The 18,576-nt window shown below is 40.1% G+C and overlaps 1 protein-coding gene across 1 annotated transcript in view; it reads right to left on the bottom strand.

Moving 5' to 3' along the window:
* NAALADL2 (N-acetylated alpha-linked acidic dipeptidase-like 2) overlaps nucleotides 1-18,576 on the bottom strand; it is a 390,920-nt gene that overhangs the window by 15,995 nt on the left and 356,349 nt on the right. The window contains exons 12-13 of the mRNA XM_014938872.1: nucleotides 17,417-17,510; nucleotides 9,372-9,570 (exon numbers count right to left, since the gene is read on the bottom strand). Coding sequence (XP_014794358.1) covers nucleotides 9,372-9,570; nucleotides 17,417-17,510 — 293 coding nt within the window. The remainder of the gene's footprint in view (nucleotides 1-9,371; nucleotides 9,571-17,416; nucleotides 17,511-18,576) is intronic.

Here is an 18,576-nt window from a genome sequence, read left to right as displayed (position 1 = left end):
ATCTACTGCTGTCAGCACAGCAGGAATCATTTCAGTAGTTCCCACACTAAGGATCATCAGCACCATCTCAAATCACTCTCTGCTCCGCATAATACATCGCAGAAACAAATAATATATATATATTCCATGTGTTTGGTTCAGGCCAGTCAAAAATATCTCAGACATTTCAACAAAGCACACTGGGATATTTTCTACTGGAAGACACAAATGAAGGATTCAAAATGAAAAAAAAAATAAAAATCTGCAGAGTCAATGCAATGAGACAGAATTACCATCTTCTGTAGAAACTCTGGACTAGATTTTTTCCTCACATGATATCGCACTACATGTTTCCCTATGTCGCTGTTTAAGATCAGTGGCATATTTGCATCTTTAATGTTTGTCTGTAAATCCCAACGAGCAGCTTGTTTATATAGGGATTTAATAAAGGCTTTAATTTTTCCTACTAGATGTATCTTTAGAAACTGGAGTCTCCGGGCATGTGAATTTTGACACCTGAGAATCTGCTGTTTATCAGCAAAACAGAACTAAATCCAGTCGACTCTGTACATCTGTCAGCAACGTATGTAACAACCCACAATCCGAAAGGAAAACATTTGTTCTGGGGAACAGCAAACACTGGAGTGGCAGGAGATTAGCAGTGACGCAAATTATCTTTTTGTGCGGTACTAAAAGCAGCTTTTGATTGTTCTCTCATTTCATTATGGCAAATTCAGGGTGCAGAATAGATCACCCATTACAGACAGTATTTTATTCAGCACGTTTTAAGGTGCTGAGCTGTTTTTTAGCCCAATGAAGTGCTAATGTCACACCTGGGCACCCATGATAAAAAGAAGCAAAAGGAAGAAGTTTAAGTTGCACAAATGAGCAATAAAAACTGCTGGAGGTCCTTCTTGGAAACACAGATTGTTTTCAAAGTCCTTACTTTTCACCTACTTATTACTCAATTCACTCAATTCCATCTGCTAAATGTAGCACAATGGCCCTTGCAACAGCTCCATAACTAGTGGTGACAGATGCTGCCGCCTTAACGGACAGGAGGAACTCGGCAAGCTGAGATGAAACTCCTAAATGAAAGATTTTACACAAGTTGACTTTGATTCTTTTAAAAAACTGTTAAAAGAAGTGTCAGTCAGGACATAACTGATCTTAAGAAATGGTTTATTAAGAATAAAACCCACCTAAACTGGAGCAGAAATGAAAGCCTGAGCCCTTTTGTGCCTTTCTTTTTGACTTTTAAAGACCAAAGACAACAAACTCGGGTTTTAGTGACTCCTTTACGGATTCACGGAATTGTCAGAGTTGGAAGGGACCTCTAGAGATCATCTAGTCTAACTCCCCTTCTAAGCAGGGTTGCCCAGAGCACATCACTCAGAACTGCACCAAGGCAGGTCTTGAAGATCTCCAGAGAAGGGGACTCCACGACCTCCCTGGGAAGCCTGTTCCAGGGCTCTGGCACCCTCACCGTAAAGAAGTTCTTCCTCATAGTTGAGTGGAACTTCCTATGTTCCAGCTTGTGCTCAATATTTATAAACACCAGTAGGATACAGGCTGAGTTGTTATCCATTGCTGTGCCAGTGTTTGGGTGAGTATTTTGGTGGAGTGGAGACCACGCATAGCACGACATGAGACTTTGAGAACTGAAGAGTTTTAAAGATCAGGTGATGCATGTGAGTATTTTGGTGGAGTGGAGACCACGCAATAGCACGACATGAGACTTTGAGAATTGAAGAGCTTTAAAGATCAGGTGATGCACAAAAGACAAAGATGTTCAGGAGAGAGACAAAGAGGAGACACACCACTCAGCATGGACTGCCTGATTACCTCACAAACATTCATTCACAGAAATTAATTGTAGTCTCTCTCAGAAGCCACATAGAGATTTCGTTACTCAGAGCCAGGACGGGTGTCAGCGAGTACTTCCTCCACCTTATCAGCCAAGATACTTCCACTGCAGGGAAACTGCCCCAGGTCTTTGCTTCAACCTATGTTTATTTGTAGCTGAATCACCCTTTCTTTAGAATACAGAGATAAAGCATCTTCTTCTGGCCCCAGCAGGCAACTACACGGGCTTTACTGAATGCTGATGAGGGTAAGAAATTGAGATTTTCTTACTATGCATTGGCATTTATAGAATCATCCTATATCTGTGCTGAGAATGACCATCTCATTGAGAGGACAATACACTTGAGATCATCTTCTACTCACAGTGCCTAAAGTAACAGAACTTCTGTTCTTCCCTCAGCTTCGTCCATCCCTGCAGTGCAATCTGTGGTTATTAGCACTAGTATCAAACTATGAGCATCAGCAAACATGTGGCAACTTCCAGTGCAAGTAAGAGTTTCCACATTGTGAGAGTGGAAAGGAAGACACAGCCAGAGGAGAGAAACATACAAATTTCTACTGATTACTCCATTAAAATAATGACAAAATAGAAATCACAAAATTATCGCTATTATGATTACGTTAGAAGTAAAGGCAGATAAGTGAAAAATACCAGTAGTTATCTTATTTTGTTCGTAAACATTTATTTTGGAAATATAATATATATATACCTGGGGTTCCCAACGGGAATCACACAAATTCTTCAGGTACAATAAAACTCAGCGGTTTTGTCCTAACCCCAAATCAAGCCTCAGGGTAACTTTTCCAAAGCAGGATAACATTTCTCAACCTATTATTTTTCACTCTGCCTAAATTTCTGGATAAGACTAAAATACCCTGACAAAAACTGCACTTGTAACTTTCCAGCTCAGTTGGAAACAGAATATCATGGGCAAAGTATATGCTATTGTCCAATTTCCAGTTCAATGTCATGAAGTTGAGGCAAGAAGGATGATCATCTAAAACTACAGTATTTACTTTCACTGTATTGAACAACCTGCCAATGTCAATCATCATTATTGAAATTTACCCAGGATATCCTAATATAATTATCAACAACTAAAGTAATTTGAATTCTGTTAGCAACTTTGGATGATTTTATTGCTCGTTATAGCAATTATGCCCAAATATTGTCCTAAGACACTGACTGGAATGAGGTGTTTATCATTTAAGTACATATATAGAGTATGAGACTATAACTATAGCAATGAGTGTACAAATCACACAAAAAAAAGATACAGAAAAGAAGTATTAGTTCCCCTATAATGGTCAAACACAAGCAGGTTGCAACCCACATCCTGCAATAAACAAAAAAAAAATCCACCTTTCTTTTGAATTAAAGCTCTAGAAGAGAAAACACCGTATAGATCCAGAGAGCTGTGAATTAGGACAAACACAAGCCTAAAAACGATGCCTAAACTTCAGCAAATTTGTCAAGTGCTTTGATTGAGGTTGAGAATACGAGTCCAAATGGGTATACAGGAAGCAATCATTTTTTCATGAAGAATACGTGCTTTACTGTGCACACAAATTCTTCCTTCGGAAGGCTGTAAATTACAGTATTTATGGAATCTTAATGATCTAAACACAGTTGGAGCCTGAAGGTCAAGGCTGCAAACTGCATCCTAAATTTCTGTTTACAGATGAAGCCCAGTATTTATTGCTGCACTGCTTGTGCTGCTATAGTTAAAGGGCTGCCAGCATTTCCATTATAAACCACTATTTCAGGGGTTTATAACTTGCCCATCAATCTTGTGACTGGGATGAAACATGGCACACAAGGTCCTGGCTATGAGACTGATTTTTTTGTTTGTTTTCTTTACCAAATTACAAAAAGAAAAGCTTAAAGTTATAGAAGCCAAAAAAAAAACCAAAAAACTACATCAGGATTTTCAAGTACTTCTGGTGTTCCTGTGATACAGTTACAGCTTCAGAACACAAAACAGATTCACAGAATTGCATCAATTAATAGAGGGACTTTAAATCCCTAAAAAAGTAAAAAAAAAACCTCAATAAAGACCTATTGTTAGAGGCTATTTTGAAAAGAATTGCAGATTTTTAATGGCAGAAAAGGAAAGAAGAAATCTATTGCTGTCCTTGATTCTGTTTGTGATAAAGGCAAATCTCCACTACAATTACCTTTGGAGTAAGCATCTTAGTGATGATACACAAGGTGTCCTTTGTTGATATATGTTAGGTAAAGTAGTTCAGAATAGAGTCAAATCCAAAGCTTTCCTACAAACTCAAGTATCCTTATTGTCTACTGTTAAACCTTGTATCAAATTTTATGAAATCAGAAAGGCAAAAATGACAAAATTTTTACTTCCACACTATGTACTTTGCCAGTGCAAACACCACGCTCTGCGCTGAAGGACTGCTGAGGGCAGGAAGGTGGAAAATTTCATTCACATGATACCTGCATATCTAGGGTAGAATAGGATCAGAGAATTGTCTCAGTTGGAAGGGACCTTTCAGATCATCAAGTCCAACCATCAACCCAACACTGACAAAAACCACCACTAAACCATATCGCTAAGTGATCCCAACCTGATGAATAACAAAGGTAATATTACAAAAGCGTTGCAAGAATTTAAATATTGAAAGACCTCAAAGAATGCTCTTACTGGAATCCCAAGGTTTGGTATAATTTCTTTTCACAAATAAAGAATTGGGCCAGATTGAACAATTGCAATGCAACATGGACACAATTACATTCTATGAAGTACTTTTATGGCTCCTTTGCAACACCACACTGCTTCAGACGAGAAAGCGAGAAAGACAACAGTGCTAAACCTGGAATATTGGACTTTATTTAATCAAATTTTGGTTATTTCTTTATATGATAAATCCAGTCACAGCAGGAATGAAGCAACTTAGTCCCTCCCCAAATATTACTATTTTTTTCTTTATTACGGCTGTAGGGATTATATCTGTGGACACTGTTGAGTTCACCACAACTACCTTCCTTTTTTTTCCTATTTTTTCTTTTCTTTTCTTTTTGTTAAAAGATGACTGTGTTTGTATTATTCCATCCCTAATCTTTGGAAGAATCTCTTCCTCCTGATGCTACAGCTTTCTGCTTTTTTTCCAAATCCTACCTCTACCACCTGTCTATTTTGTCCCTTTTGAAGCAATCACTTCCACAAAAAAATTGTCAATTTTTCCTATCAAGTGCAATGAAGTTCTGTTTTATTACTTTTGCTAGTTCTGGTTGAAAGTACATTTATATTCCTAATTAACAGAGATGCCTCATTCACCTCTCTGTCTCCTGTGTGTATAAGTGTGTTGGTTACTTCTGCGGTCTCTTTTTTGAGTATGCCAACCGGTTTCCCCTGAAATTTGCTTTGCAAACTCTTTTCAAGCTACTGATTGCCATCAGGTTTTTCTTTGTAAAGCAACCTATGGTGAGAGATACAGACCTTTAGACTATGCCTCATTCACCTCTCTGTCTCCTGTGTGTATAAGTGTGTTGGTTACTTCTGCGGTCTCTTTTTTGAGTATGCCAACCGGTTTCCCCTGAAATTTGCTTTGCAAACTCTTTTCAAGCTACTGATTGCCATCAGGTTTTTCTTTGTAAAGCAACCTATGGTGAGAGATACAGCCCTTTAGACTTCTTAAAAAGTGAACGATGGAATGATGATACCTTCAAATCAACCTGGGTAGCACACCTGAACACATACCAGAGAATAACTCCAACCAGAGACAGGATGTTATGAATGGTGACTGACCGAGGCCCTCTCATTCACTCCACTGCTCTTGGGTTGAAATGTGCCCAAGAACACTACTATATAATTAAATATGTTAAATAATGCTACCCTGTATCTTGTATAATGCGGAATCTTCAATGAACTGGAAAAGTTTTAAATAAAATATAGGTGGAGCTTGTCGAGCAGTATTAGACTTGGAAAGATTTTCTTCTTCTGAAAGCTCACTGTACCGTCTCACACAAGGACCTGTGGTGCTGCCTGAGCTGCCACCGCTCCGTGTGCCTTGTTAGCAGTGATGTCATGACAGAAACGCTGCAGCCCTGCATTCTAATGACCACTTGGATTGTAATAAATTCATGTTTTCTGCCGTTTTGAAACAAGTTTGACAGTTTTGAAAACCAAGCAACGCGAGACGCCATTTGGGTCAAACGAAGAACGTGTAGGAGACGGTACCTGTAAAGTCCTGGGGGAGCTCGATGAACCAGGAAGCTTTTCTCCAGGCCCTGCAGCACGTCGTTGAGCATCCTGACTCTGAGGGGAGCACGTTCCTTGGGGTCATTGGCCGGGCGCATCTCATCGGACTGGAACAACTCCGCCGTGTCCCTCAGGCGCGACGCCGCTGCAAGCAACTGAGGAGGGACTACTTCATCACCTAGGAACAGTGAGGGCAAGAGACAGTTGCCAGTGATTCAGAGGACATCGCTTATTACTCTTGCTTACGAGCCAAAATTAATAGTCCAATTAAAACCTCGGCCTCTTTTCCCTGGTGAGAATTATGCGATAGATCAAGTAAAGCCACAGATCATTGCGTGTTAGGCTCTGATCTATTTTTCAAAGAAGATCAATTTGGGCTGTGATATTTTAAGATCTAATAAGGCCTGAGGAATGATTTTTGGGGTAGAGCTTGAAATCTACCATTGGAAAAACAGGCATGCAGGAAGCAAGGGTTATAAATCAGTAACTGTAACGTTTCCTTCCGAAGCAGCATTTATTCAATGTCATTTGGTGCTCCTGCTCTCCAGTTTGGAAGCTTGTGCTTGGATTCCGTAATGACTGCTGTATAGAAAATCATAATATGCAGAGTTTAATTGAATGTGGTTCAACATTTTAGAATCCTAGAGGTTAACAACAGCTAGAGAGGAGATGTGAAATTGTTCCTCTTAATCACTTAGATCATATGCCATTGAGCCAACTAACACTCTATTTAGTATCCAAATGTATATTCTAATCCAGTTGCTATTTTCAAAACTTTTCAAACTGCCCTCCTTTCCCAGCCCCTGCAAAACTGCCTTCATTTTTACAAGCACAGGGAGAGAGAACGCAGAGTCTGAACCTGATAGAAAGTCACAAGTAACATCAGTCAGCAAAAACACTTCCAGGATGCAGAACTTATCTTTAAGGCCAAGATTCACTTTGCTTATTAAGGACAAGAAAATCAACCATCCTCAGATCTTTCAAATGACAGTTTAATCAAACCAAACGACTCAGCTTTAGAAGCTGCCTCACCTTTAGCTGAATGTACAAACCTCAGTGAGTTCGGTATCACTGTAACTGAGATGATTAATCCAACAAAGTGGTTCAAGATACAAGTTAAATGAATACTAAAGTTCCTTGCCTAATAGATAGATGGAGAGATCAGAAATAGTAAATTGAGAACATCAACCCATTTCTCAAACTATTTATGGATGGAGTTTGAAAGGTGAGTATATAACATGATGGAAAAGCAAACAGGTACAACTAAGAAATTCAAGGAAATGCCTGAATATGACATATTCTCCCTCTCGTATGGAAAAAAGAGATTTGTTATTGGATAGATTTCAGCCAAGGGAAAGGAGTTTACAGATCCCCCGTGCTCCCATCATTCAGCTGACTAACACATTCCAACCCAGCAAAACACAAAAGGATCCAAATTACAGGGAGAGACAGATGCCGGTGTGAGAGAAACTGTCAGATTTCCTGAGCCATCAAGATGAATTTTAACAATGAACAGAAGCTCCCCGTGGCAACTGGAGTGAGAGAAGACGGTTTATGTCTGTCTTGGTTTGGGACAAGTTTGCTTTCTCAATGGCTCTTGACCAATCCCCCTGTCCCTAATTAGAACGGTAACGGGGCTCTAGTACCTTGATTGTACAGGACTGGTTACTCTGACTGACTCCGGAGTAATTTAAAGTCTGATTAGATTAGGTTAATGCCTCAGAAAAACATTCTCCGAGCACATGAACTTGGCACATTTGGGATATTGGGCAAAATATCCTCAATTTTCAAACCTCAGGCAAAAATCCAGTGCAGCTGAAGAACTTGGTTTCCACGCGTATAACGCACACACCTTCCCCTGGGGCTCGGCTCAGCAGGGAAAGGTTTGAATTCACCCTGTTTGAAAGGATCCTTTGGTTTCAGCAAAGCACTTCGTATTCCAAGTAACACACAAGTGTTATCATTTTTATTCTGAATAACACACAAACAACGGTGAATGTGTAAAATGAAAAGCGGTGCCTTTTCAGCAGGGAAGGTGAGGCAAAGGGAAAATGTGTCATTCTCTATGTGGAAATGAAGCCAACCAGACCACCCTTTTAAACACAACAATCCTGTAAATGCTCCCACTCCTTCTCCAGGGCGTTTTGCCCCTGAACCAACTGCATTTTGCTTTAGAGTGATGAGTAAAAAGCAGTTTACATCCCACTCCAAACCAGCACCGGTTACAAAACAAACACCCAGGCCCTGGTTTGATGCTCCAGTAGAAACCCTGGCAGTGGCTCTGGCTGGTGTCACCACAGAGGACACAGCTTTAAGGGCATCAGTGGTTTTCACCACAACACACTGAACTTCAGTGCCAAAGGAGACACATGCTCTCCTCAAGTTATGAAGCTGGGAGTGGAAGGGCAAATGAGTCTTAAAGAAAAGGCTGCATTAACTAATAATGTCTTAAAAATCTTGTGATGCTTCTACGGAGAAAATGAAAAAACAACAACCCTGCAACTGTTCTTTCACTCAAGAGAAAACATCCCCACATCATTTATATTTTGTATTCTTTGTCCTTTTGTCTCCAGTATGAATCATGATGAATCATCTAAGCCAGTTGTTTAGTTGTTAAATAAATAAAATTGCAAGCACAAGAAAGTGACTCAAGAGTACGTACACTCCTGATCAGAGAACTCTACTGTGGAATTTCATTACACTTGCTAACTGTAACTGGATTTTATTTAGAAACAGGTTACACCAAATAGATATTTATTTTTACAGACACTGCATACAATAGCCTTTCCCTGTGTAACTGATTGCTCTTATGAAAAGTACTGCTAGAGATTTAACATTTGTAAATTGTGTTTGTGCCCTCTGGTGTGAATGCAGCTGCCGACGAGCACCCACAGGAGAATGAACATGGACAAATCAGTGGTTTAAAGCACGACACTTGCTCTCCATGTGTGTGAACATGTGTTTGCATATAAGATAATGCGGAATCTTCAATGAACTGGAAAAGTTTTAAATAAAATATAGGTGGAGCTTGTCGAGCAGTATTAGACTTGGAAAGATTTTCTTCTCCTGAAAGCTCACTGTACCGTCTCACACAAGGACCTGTGGTGCTGCCTGAGCTGCCACCGCTCCGTGTGCCTTGTTAGCAGTGATGTCATGACAGAAACGCTGCAGCCCTGCATTCTAATGACCACTTGGATTGTAATAAATTCATGTTTTCTGCCGTTTTGAAACAAGTTTGACAGTTTTGAAAACCAAGCAACGCGAGACGCCATTTGGGTCAAACGAAGAACGTGTAGGAGACGGTACCTGTAAAGTCCTGGGGGAGCTCGATGAACCAGGAAGCTTTTCTCCAGGCCCTGCAGCACGTCGTTGAGCATCCTGACTCTGAGGGGAGCACGTTCCTTGGGGTCATTGGCCGGGCGCATCTCATCGGACTGGAACAACTCCGCCGTGTCCCTCAGGCGCGACGCCGCTGCAAGCAACTGAGGAGGGACTACTTCATCACCTAGGAACAGTGAGGGCAAGAGACAGTTGCCAGTGATTCAGAGGACATCGCTTATTACTCTTGCTTACGAGCCAAAATTAATAGTCCAATTAAAACCTCGGCCTCTTTTCCCTGGTGAGAATTATGCGATAGATCAAGTAAAGCCACAGATCATTGCGTGTTAGGCTCTGATCTATTTTTCAAAGAAGATCAATTTGGGCTGTGATATTTTAAGATCTAATAAGGCCTGAGGAATGATTTTTGGGGTAGAGCTTGAAATCTACCATTGGAAAAACAGGCATGCAGGAAGCAAGGGTTATAAATCAGTAACTGTAACGTTTCCTTCCGAAGCAGCATTTATTCAATGTCATTTGGTGCTCCTGCTCTCCAGTTTGGAAGCTTGTGCTTGGATTCCGTAATGACTGCTGTATAGAAAATCATAATATGCAGAGTTTAATTGAATGTGGTTCAACATTTTAGAATCCTAGAGGTTAACAACAGCTAGAGAGGAGATGTGAAATTGTTCCTCTTAATCACTTAGATCATATGCCATTGAGCCAACTAACACTCTATTTAGTATCCAAATGTATATTCTAATCCAGTTGCTATTTTCAAAACTTTTCAAACTGCCCTCCTTTCCCAGCCCCTGCAAAACTGCCTTCATTTTTACAAGCACAGGGAGAGAGAACGCAGAGTCTGAACCTGATAGAAAGTCACAAGTAACATCAGTCAGCAAAAACACTTCCAGGATGCAGAACTTATCTTTAAGGCCAAGATTCACTTTGCTTATTAAGGACAAGAAAATCAACCATCCTCAGATCTTTCAAATGACAGTTTAATCAAACCAAACGACTCAGCTTTAGAAGCTGCCTCACCTTTAGCTGAATGTACAAACCTCAGTGAGTTCGGTATCACTGTAACTGAGATGATTAATCCAACAAAGTGGTTCAAGATACAAGTTAAATGAATACTAAAGTTCCTTGCCTAATAGATAGATGGAGAGATCAGAAATAGTAAATTGAGAACATCAACCCATTTCTCAAACTATTTATGGATGGAGTTTGAAAGGTGAGTATATAACATGATGGAAAAGCAAACAGGTACAACTAAGAAATTCAAGGAAATGCCTGAATATGACATATTCTCCCTCTCGTATGGAAAAAAGAGATTTGTTATTGGATAGATTTCAGCCAAGGGAAAGGAGTTTACAGATCCCCCGTGCTCCCATCATTCAGCTGACTAACACATTCCAACCCAGCAAAACACAAAAGGATCCAAATTACAGGGAGAGACAGATGCCGGTGTGAGAGAAACTGTCAGATTTCCTGAGCCATCAAGATGAATTTTAACAATGAACAGAAGCTCCCCGTGGCAACTGGAGTGAGAGAAGACGGTTTATGTCTGTCTTGGTTTGGGACAAGTTTGCTTTCTCAATGGCTCTTGACCAATCCCCCTGTCCCTAATTAGAACGGTAACGGGGCTCTAGTACCTTGATTGTACAGGACTGGTTACTCTGACTGACTCCGGAGTAATTTAAAGTCTGATTAGATTAGGTTAATGCCTCAGAAAAACATTCTCCGAGCACATGAACTTGGCACATTTGGGATATTGGGCAAAATATCCTCAATTTTCAAACCTCAGGCAAAAATCCAGTGCAGCTGAAGAACTTGGTTTCCACGCGTATAACGCACACACCTTCCCCTGGGGCTCGGCTCAGCAGGGAAAGGTTTGAATTCACCCTGTTTGAAAGGATCCTTTGGTTTCAGCAAAGCACTTCGTATTCCAAGTAACACACAAGTGTTATCATTTTTATTCTGAATAACACACAAACAACGGTGAATGTGTAAAATGAAAAGCGGTGCCTTTTCAGCAGGGAAGGTGAGGCAAAGGGAAAATGTGTCATTCTCTATGTGGAAATGAAGCCAACCAGACCACCCTTTTAAACACAACAATCCTGTAAATGCTCCCACTCCTTCTCCAGGGCGTTTTGCCCCTGAACCAACTGCATTTTGCTTTAGAGTGATGAGTAAAAAGCAGTTTACATCCCACTCCAAACCAGCACCGGTTACAAAACAAACACCCAGGCCCTGGTTTGATGCTCCAGTAGAAACCCTGGCAGTGGCTCTGGCTGGTGTCACCACAGAGGACACAGCTTTAAGGGCATCAGTGGTTTTCACCACAACACACTGAACTTCAGTGCCAAAGGAGACACATGCTCTCCTCAAGTTATGAAGCTGGGAGTGGAAGGGCAAATGAGTCTTAAAGAAAAGGCTGCATTAACTAATAATGTCTTAAAAATCTTGTGATGCTTCTACGGAGAAAATGAAAAAACAACAACCCTGCAACTGTTCTTTCACTCAAGAGAAAACATCCCCACATCATTTATATTTTGTATTCTTTGTCCTTTTGTCTCCAGTATGAATCATGATGAATCATCTAAGCCAGTTGTTTAGTTGTTAAATAAATAAAATTTCAAGCACAAGAAAGTGACTCAAGAGTACGTACACTCCTGATCAGAGAACTCTACTGTGGAATTTCATTACACTTGCTAACTGTAACTGGATTTTATTTAGAAACAGGTTACACCAAATAGATATTTATTTTTACAGACACTGCATACAATAGCCTTTCCCTGTGTAACTGATTGCTCTTATGAAAAGTACTGCTAGAGATTTAACATTTGTAAATTGTGTTTGTGCCCTCTGGTGTGAATGCAGCTGCCGACGAGCACCCACAGGAGAATGAACATGGACAAATCAGTGGTTTAAAGCACGACACTTTCTCTCCATGTGTGTGAACATGTATATAAGAGTCAGGGAATTGCTCCAGTTTTGATCAGCTTGCACGTTCAGGATCAACTCTGGTGTGTTGTTGGATTCATGAGGAAGGTTTTTCATGCTGTGCAAAATGGGATGATCAGACCTAGCGGTGGGAAACTGGAATGGGAAAGCTTTGTAGAAAGTACCTAAAGGAGGTAGAAACACAAATCCATAGACATCCAGAGGGCAAAGAATACATTGCCAGCGCTTCAGTTTTACTGCCATGACTGCTGCTGCTCAGGAAAACTAATCTGGTGTTGCTACAAATCTCTTATCATTAAAAAGGCATGTTCTGACAAACTATTATGCAGATCAACACAGAGAAAGTTACCATGGACTTTGCACAGAGCTCCTGAAACATATACCTATTGATACAGAGGAGATTTTCACTGTTTCCCGTTAGTACCAAACGCTTTGCCCATAGAAAATGCATTTTTCCATTATTGTTTTCTTAAAGGCTGATGAAAGGTTTGCAATACTAATATATAATGTCCTTGAAAGGATACTGAAGACAAGATGTCAGTGTCTCACAGCAAAGAAGGTATTTCTATCATACATACAGATAACTGTTGCATTTTTTTTATATCTGTAGCAATCAAGAATAATGGGTGGGAACAGTGAAGAAGGAAACGTTCTGAACATCACAGACAGATGGAGAAAGTAACTGAAAAGCCCCCTAAATGATCAGGGAAATACAGTCAAGCAGGTAAAATGATGGCAAGCTGGAGACTAGCTGATAGCTGTAGGCTACAAGTATGCAGCCATCAAGTAAATGACAGAGATATGTTTCTGTATTGATTTTTCTAAGGATGGAGAGTTTAGCCTGATGTTTTGAAATGTATGGGTTGAGCCAGGGCTGTGGAAAGTCATGCAGACTTCCCTGGAAATAGCTCATCATAAACTGGATTATTTTTAAACTCCTGCTAGCACTGCCTACTATTATCACCCCAAGTACTCCAGCTGCTGTAACATCTGTAAAACATCCGTTCTGGGGAGAAGGAAGGGCTTAACTGATAGGAAGCAGCACACAACTGACACTGTGCAGCCAGAGAGCTTTAAATCACAGCCCTTGCCCTTCTTATACAGGGAAAACTAGAAAAACTTACCCCTTTCTCAGCCAGTACCTACTAGAGATGGCTTATGGCTTCTCTGATTTGCTTGCTTGCTCTGGCAGCCCGTGAGGAAACCCACAACCAGGAGTCCTGGCAGTTGTGCCCAGGGCTACCCAGGCACCAGTGAGACTGGGGCAGCAGACACCAGTACTGGAAAGGTCTGCATGAGTCTTGGGGGGCCAGTGACTCACAATAATGAAACAATATCAACTTCTACAGCCAACAGCAACCCAGCGAGAGACATGGCTACCACCAAACCTGGTTGCCTTGATTTCTGTAAACCCTGTGCTTGAACATGTTGCTGCTGAGTCACTCGGGTGCAAAGGTACAGAAAGACTTTTGATCCTAAGGAAACACTTTAATGCCTCCATCATCAATCCCCGAAGCTTGCTGTAATATATCCTGAATTCCAAAGAGGCTCAAACACAGATGATAAGAATTTGTTTTGAATAAAAATGCTTATATGCATACAAAATACTTATATACAAATGCTTATATATTTGCACTTGCACATACCTACAAAATTCTTCTACAGAAGTACTTAAAAGAACCATTTGTATCATTCACTGACCAGATTTGACATCTTGTCTGTGCCCTACCTCAAAAGATAAATTGGGTTTTCGTAGCGTGCAAGGTCTAGTGAGATAGTCCTGTAGTTGATTCAAGTTGCAGTGGTTCTGGATTTTAAATGTATGACAGGCAGAAACACAGCACAACTGCAATGTCTAGTTAATGGGAATATTTTAAACTGTCACCTATTTATGAATTTCTCTAAAACAGCACATCTGTGATCAAACAGGTAACAGCCTGAATAGCCCCAGGGATCTGGATTTCAGTCTTGGAACCCATCGCGTATCATTCCTGACCACAAGGTTTCCTGTTAAACTTCAGACCATCAGCAGATGTCTCTCCAGTCACAACCCTTCCTCTCAGGCAAACCCAAAAGCAGTAGCTTGTTTCAAGGAGTTCTGGTGTGCACAAGTGGAGAGAACACATCCCTCAACAGCCATTTCCCCACCTTTCTGAGGAACAGGCCTCGAGCCATCTCTAAACATGCTGTGGATGAGACCTCCCTATAACCCGTTATCCAGCCTATCCTGAGTGTACAAAATGGTTTATCACATGCTAATTAACATCCTATTTAATTTAACAGAGCTAACAGTACAGATAACCACCATGTTACAGAATTAAATCCTTTGGAAACATAAATAAATGCATCATTAATGAATATTAAGACACACACATCCTTTTGTGAGGACATCCAGGAGACTGCAAAACTGGGACTCAAGTCCTTACATGTATGATTTAACTTCAAGAACGTGAGAAAGTCCAACAGGCAATAAAATGTGTGTTTATGTTTAAGTGATTGGCTGAACCAGATCCTAGAGGCACCAAATTAAGCCTAATGAATCTTCTGGCACGTTGTGTGATTTCCCTTTGCCTTTCCTACATTTAAAGTCTGCGTCAAGTTGGAGAAGGCAATAGTTTACTAAGACAATGCAACGTTGAACTGGAAATCTCAGACAACATAAAACCTCTTGAAGAATGAAGAAATCCACAAGCCATGTTAAAAAGTACAACTTCTCATTTAAGTAACCACTAAAAAGATCATTGTCTTATTGGTTTCCAAAATGAAAATAAACTGTTACTTGACACAGGTTGGAGACAGATGAGACATGAAAGTCATGAGAAGTTATTAAACAAAACTCTAAAGTGAACAGCTGGAAGAAAATTTATCCTGCTGGCCCTACAGCCCAGAAAATAATCTTCCCTCCCTTGAAGTGGTTGAGATAAATGATCTAACTGAAGTTAGAGGAAAAAAAAGTCAGTTTAAATCAACATTTCCCGTTACTCAAAATAAAGAGAAAAGGAAGAACAACAGGATATCTCGTGTTCAGTTGAAGAAATACCAGCTGAGCTGCACTTTTTATTTGATGATCATTCCCTGCTGTGTTTAGGCTGAACTAAACCAATGTTTATATGGCACAACAGAGCTAAAATTACTTGTCTTTTTGGATGCTCACTGATTCCCAACCAATGACAGCCCACTGATTCCTGGGTCTTGACAATGATGGATGGCAAAGATTAAAGAAAAGGTATCACACTTCTATGAATGTGTATTACAGAAAAGTGATACTTTATACTGTAGGGAGTGAATGAAATGCAGGGGCAACACCTCAAGAATGAAAAAATATCTTTGAGATAAGATCTCCCACTCTGCTGAACTACAGGTACAGTTTTGGTGTAATTTTATAGAACTTACATCTTTATTTAACAGATCAACTTGAGAGTTCCAGAAATATAAAAACAGAAAAAATTATATTTTTAAGGTGCTTTTTTACACTGCAGGTAATTTGCATCAGAGACATAACTGGAGATGAGGAAATAACAACATGGTTTTACCTATTTCACATTTTTCCACTGTGAGGTCCTAATTAACAGTCTTTCAAATTTCATAGGTGTTCATGATAATGCACATAAGATGCACCTATTGCCATTAAATTCACTGAATTCTGACCAGAATATCAACTTCTGAAATATCTCAGTTCGTACACGTTCAAGGAATTATGTTGGAGTTTGGCAGCTAAATAATCAAAAGATGTAATCTCCAAGGACTAAGCTTCTTATGCTCTCTCCACATCCCGACTGCTTTCCCCTAGTCACTTATAAAAGGAAGGAGAGATGCATCTCATTTGAATACACTAAGATAGGAGGAAACTGTAAGGGAAAGGGGACAGAATGGGAAGAGGGAGACAGATGATACTGAAAGAGAAAGCTTTTATGGATGGGTGACACTGGACAGTGTTAGAACCTAGACATCCTCTCCCTCCTCAGTCCTCAGGAGTGGAGCTAAGACATACTCTTTTTGTAGGTGATAAGTGTCCTGGTTTGAGGACACAAACCATGACAATACAGAGAAGGTTTATTGTGCTTTTGTAGTTTAGAGAGTAGCAAAGAACGTGTCAGTAACACACCATGGGTTCAGTTCCTTATATCAACATTTTTCTACTGGCTGTAGAGGGGAAAAAAACAACCAAAAAAGTCCCCAGAAGCAAACGGAATGCACAACTGCACCCTTTAACTGTGTTATCCAAAACACCTCAAGCCAAGGGCTATTGGCTTAATTGGGTTTTGTTGTCAACACAGGATGAGAAAACTCCAGAATGTTTGTTCTTTTATCAAGGCCTAAAAGGCCACAAGAGAACAGAAAGAGCCAGAAACGAGAAGGCAGCACAGGAGTATCAGTAATGGCTCCACAATCTTGATGGAGCAGTCTCATATGAAGGGATTCACCCCACACCTAGCAAAAAACACCAAATCCAGAGTCTGTGGGAATTATATTTGTGTCTTGACCCAGTTACCAGTCACTTCCATTTACTTTCTGACCAGGAACAACCTTTTCCATCTCCCCACACCAGCATCCCAAACACAGCAAGATCAAATACAGAGCTTCCAGGGCCTCAGTGCTTAATCAACTCAAACAGTAAATTATTGTGCTTTGTCATGCCTGAAAAAGGAGGAAAGTCAGAATGCTCTGCCAACAAGGGGAGTTGGTGCAATAACCAAACCAGGAAGATGATTGTGAAAATTAAGGAGCCAAATGGCAACAGGATCAGAAGCCCTCTCTTGCTTGTACTAAACAAAGGCCCAGAGGGAATTAAAATCAAGTTCAGTCATGGAGATTGTTATCTTTGACTGTAATTATGAGATTTTAATACTAATTATTGCTTAACTAACAGAGCAATGTCAGAAGAAATTAAACATTTAATGGCTTTATTTAGCAACACACCCTATGTTTTATTTAGCATTACATAATAACTATTTAACTAGTAAAATCACTGGCTATCTTTCAAGCAGAAATTGAAAATCAGAGAGTAGATGATCCTTTTTTTACTCGGTATTAATGGAGAACAATATTCCTCTAATAAAAATTACCTTTAAGACTGTTCTGAACTTCTAACGCGATGTCGAGGGCACTAAACGGCAAAACCGGTTCATTGGCAATTTGCAAAGTCACTTGTCCTGTTAGCTGAAAAATATAAAAAACCCAGAAAATGGTCAAATAATTTCTAGAAGATTTAATTGCCAACACTTACTCTTTTGGAATAGCACATACTTTCATTACATTGGATTTTCAGGGAAAAAATGAATAAAACCACATAGACAAAACTTTGTGAAAAGGAACATGACCAGAGCATTGCCTTTCTAATACAACATTTAAAAATATTAAGAGATTGAAATTTATAGCCACACACAAGAACTCTTTTTCTGTGGACCTGGGATACTGCAGGAGTCCCTGAAGGGCCTTACTTTTGCTTGGTTTTCAAATAAAAAACCTCAACATTCTAAAAGTAGGAATGAGGTTTATTGTTTTACTTAGTTCTCAGGTTTTAGCTATTAGATTTTGAGAGTTTATACAAGTAAAAAGACATTAATGAGCTTCAAACCAATGGCTAAATGCAAGATGGCCTGAAAACCTACTGCCCTTTGAAGAGTTATGTGACAACTTGACGCACACGGATGGGCAACTTCCAACTTGGACAGAACACTGCATCCAACTCACTGAAATAAATTCCCAAAGGAGTGAAAGGGAACTCTTGGTCCGCTCCAGACTAGATGTCAACACCCATCATGAAACTCAGTGGCACAAATGACATTCTACCTTCTTAAAGTACATCATTTCTTTTCAACAGTTCCAGAGATGAGGCAAGGAACGACCGGCCTGAGTCCTTTTTTTTCACTTACAGAAGATAAGGCTCTCCCAGCTCAGGGCTTAGACATGCTACAGGGGCTACGTATAGAAATATGTCTTTCTGCTGAACTATACCTGGCCTGTGATTAAAGAGAGGATTTCAGTCTCCAGGCTGCCAAGTCCATCACTGTTCGTGGGAGCTATAAAAACACACTGACAAAAAACATGCACGAAACTTTCATTCATCTTCCTCATATCTTGATATTGCAAAAAGGGGAAAAAAGACCTGTAGGGCTGTGCTCTAAAATGGAATGATGGCTGCAGGGGAGGGTGATCGTGTTGATAAAAATGTGGACTGAATAGAATCATATTGTACAATACTTCCCAAGGTGTTGGGAGGAAG

This window comes from Calidris pugnax, unplaced genomic scaffold (genome assembly GCF_001431845.1).
Source record: "Calidris pugnax isolate Ruff unplaced genomic scaffold, ASM143184v1 scaffold52, whole genome shotgun sequence".
Classification (NCBI taxonomy): Eukaryota; Metazoa; Chordata; class Aves; order Charadriiformes; family Scolopacidae; genus Calidris; species Calidris pugnax.
The sequence above is the reverse complement of the archived record's forward strand: the minus strand, read 5'-3'. Positions and strand labels throughout refer to the sequence as shown.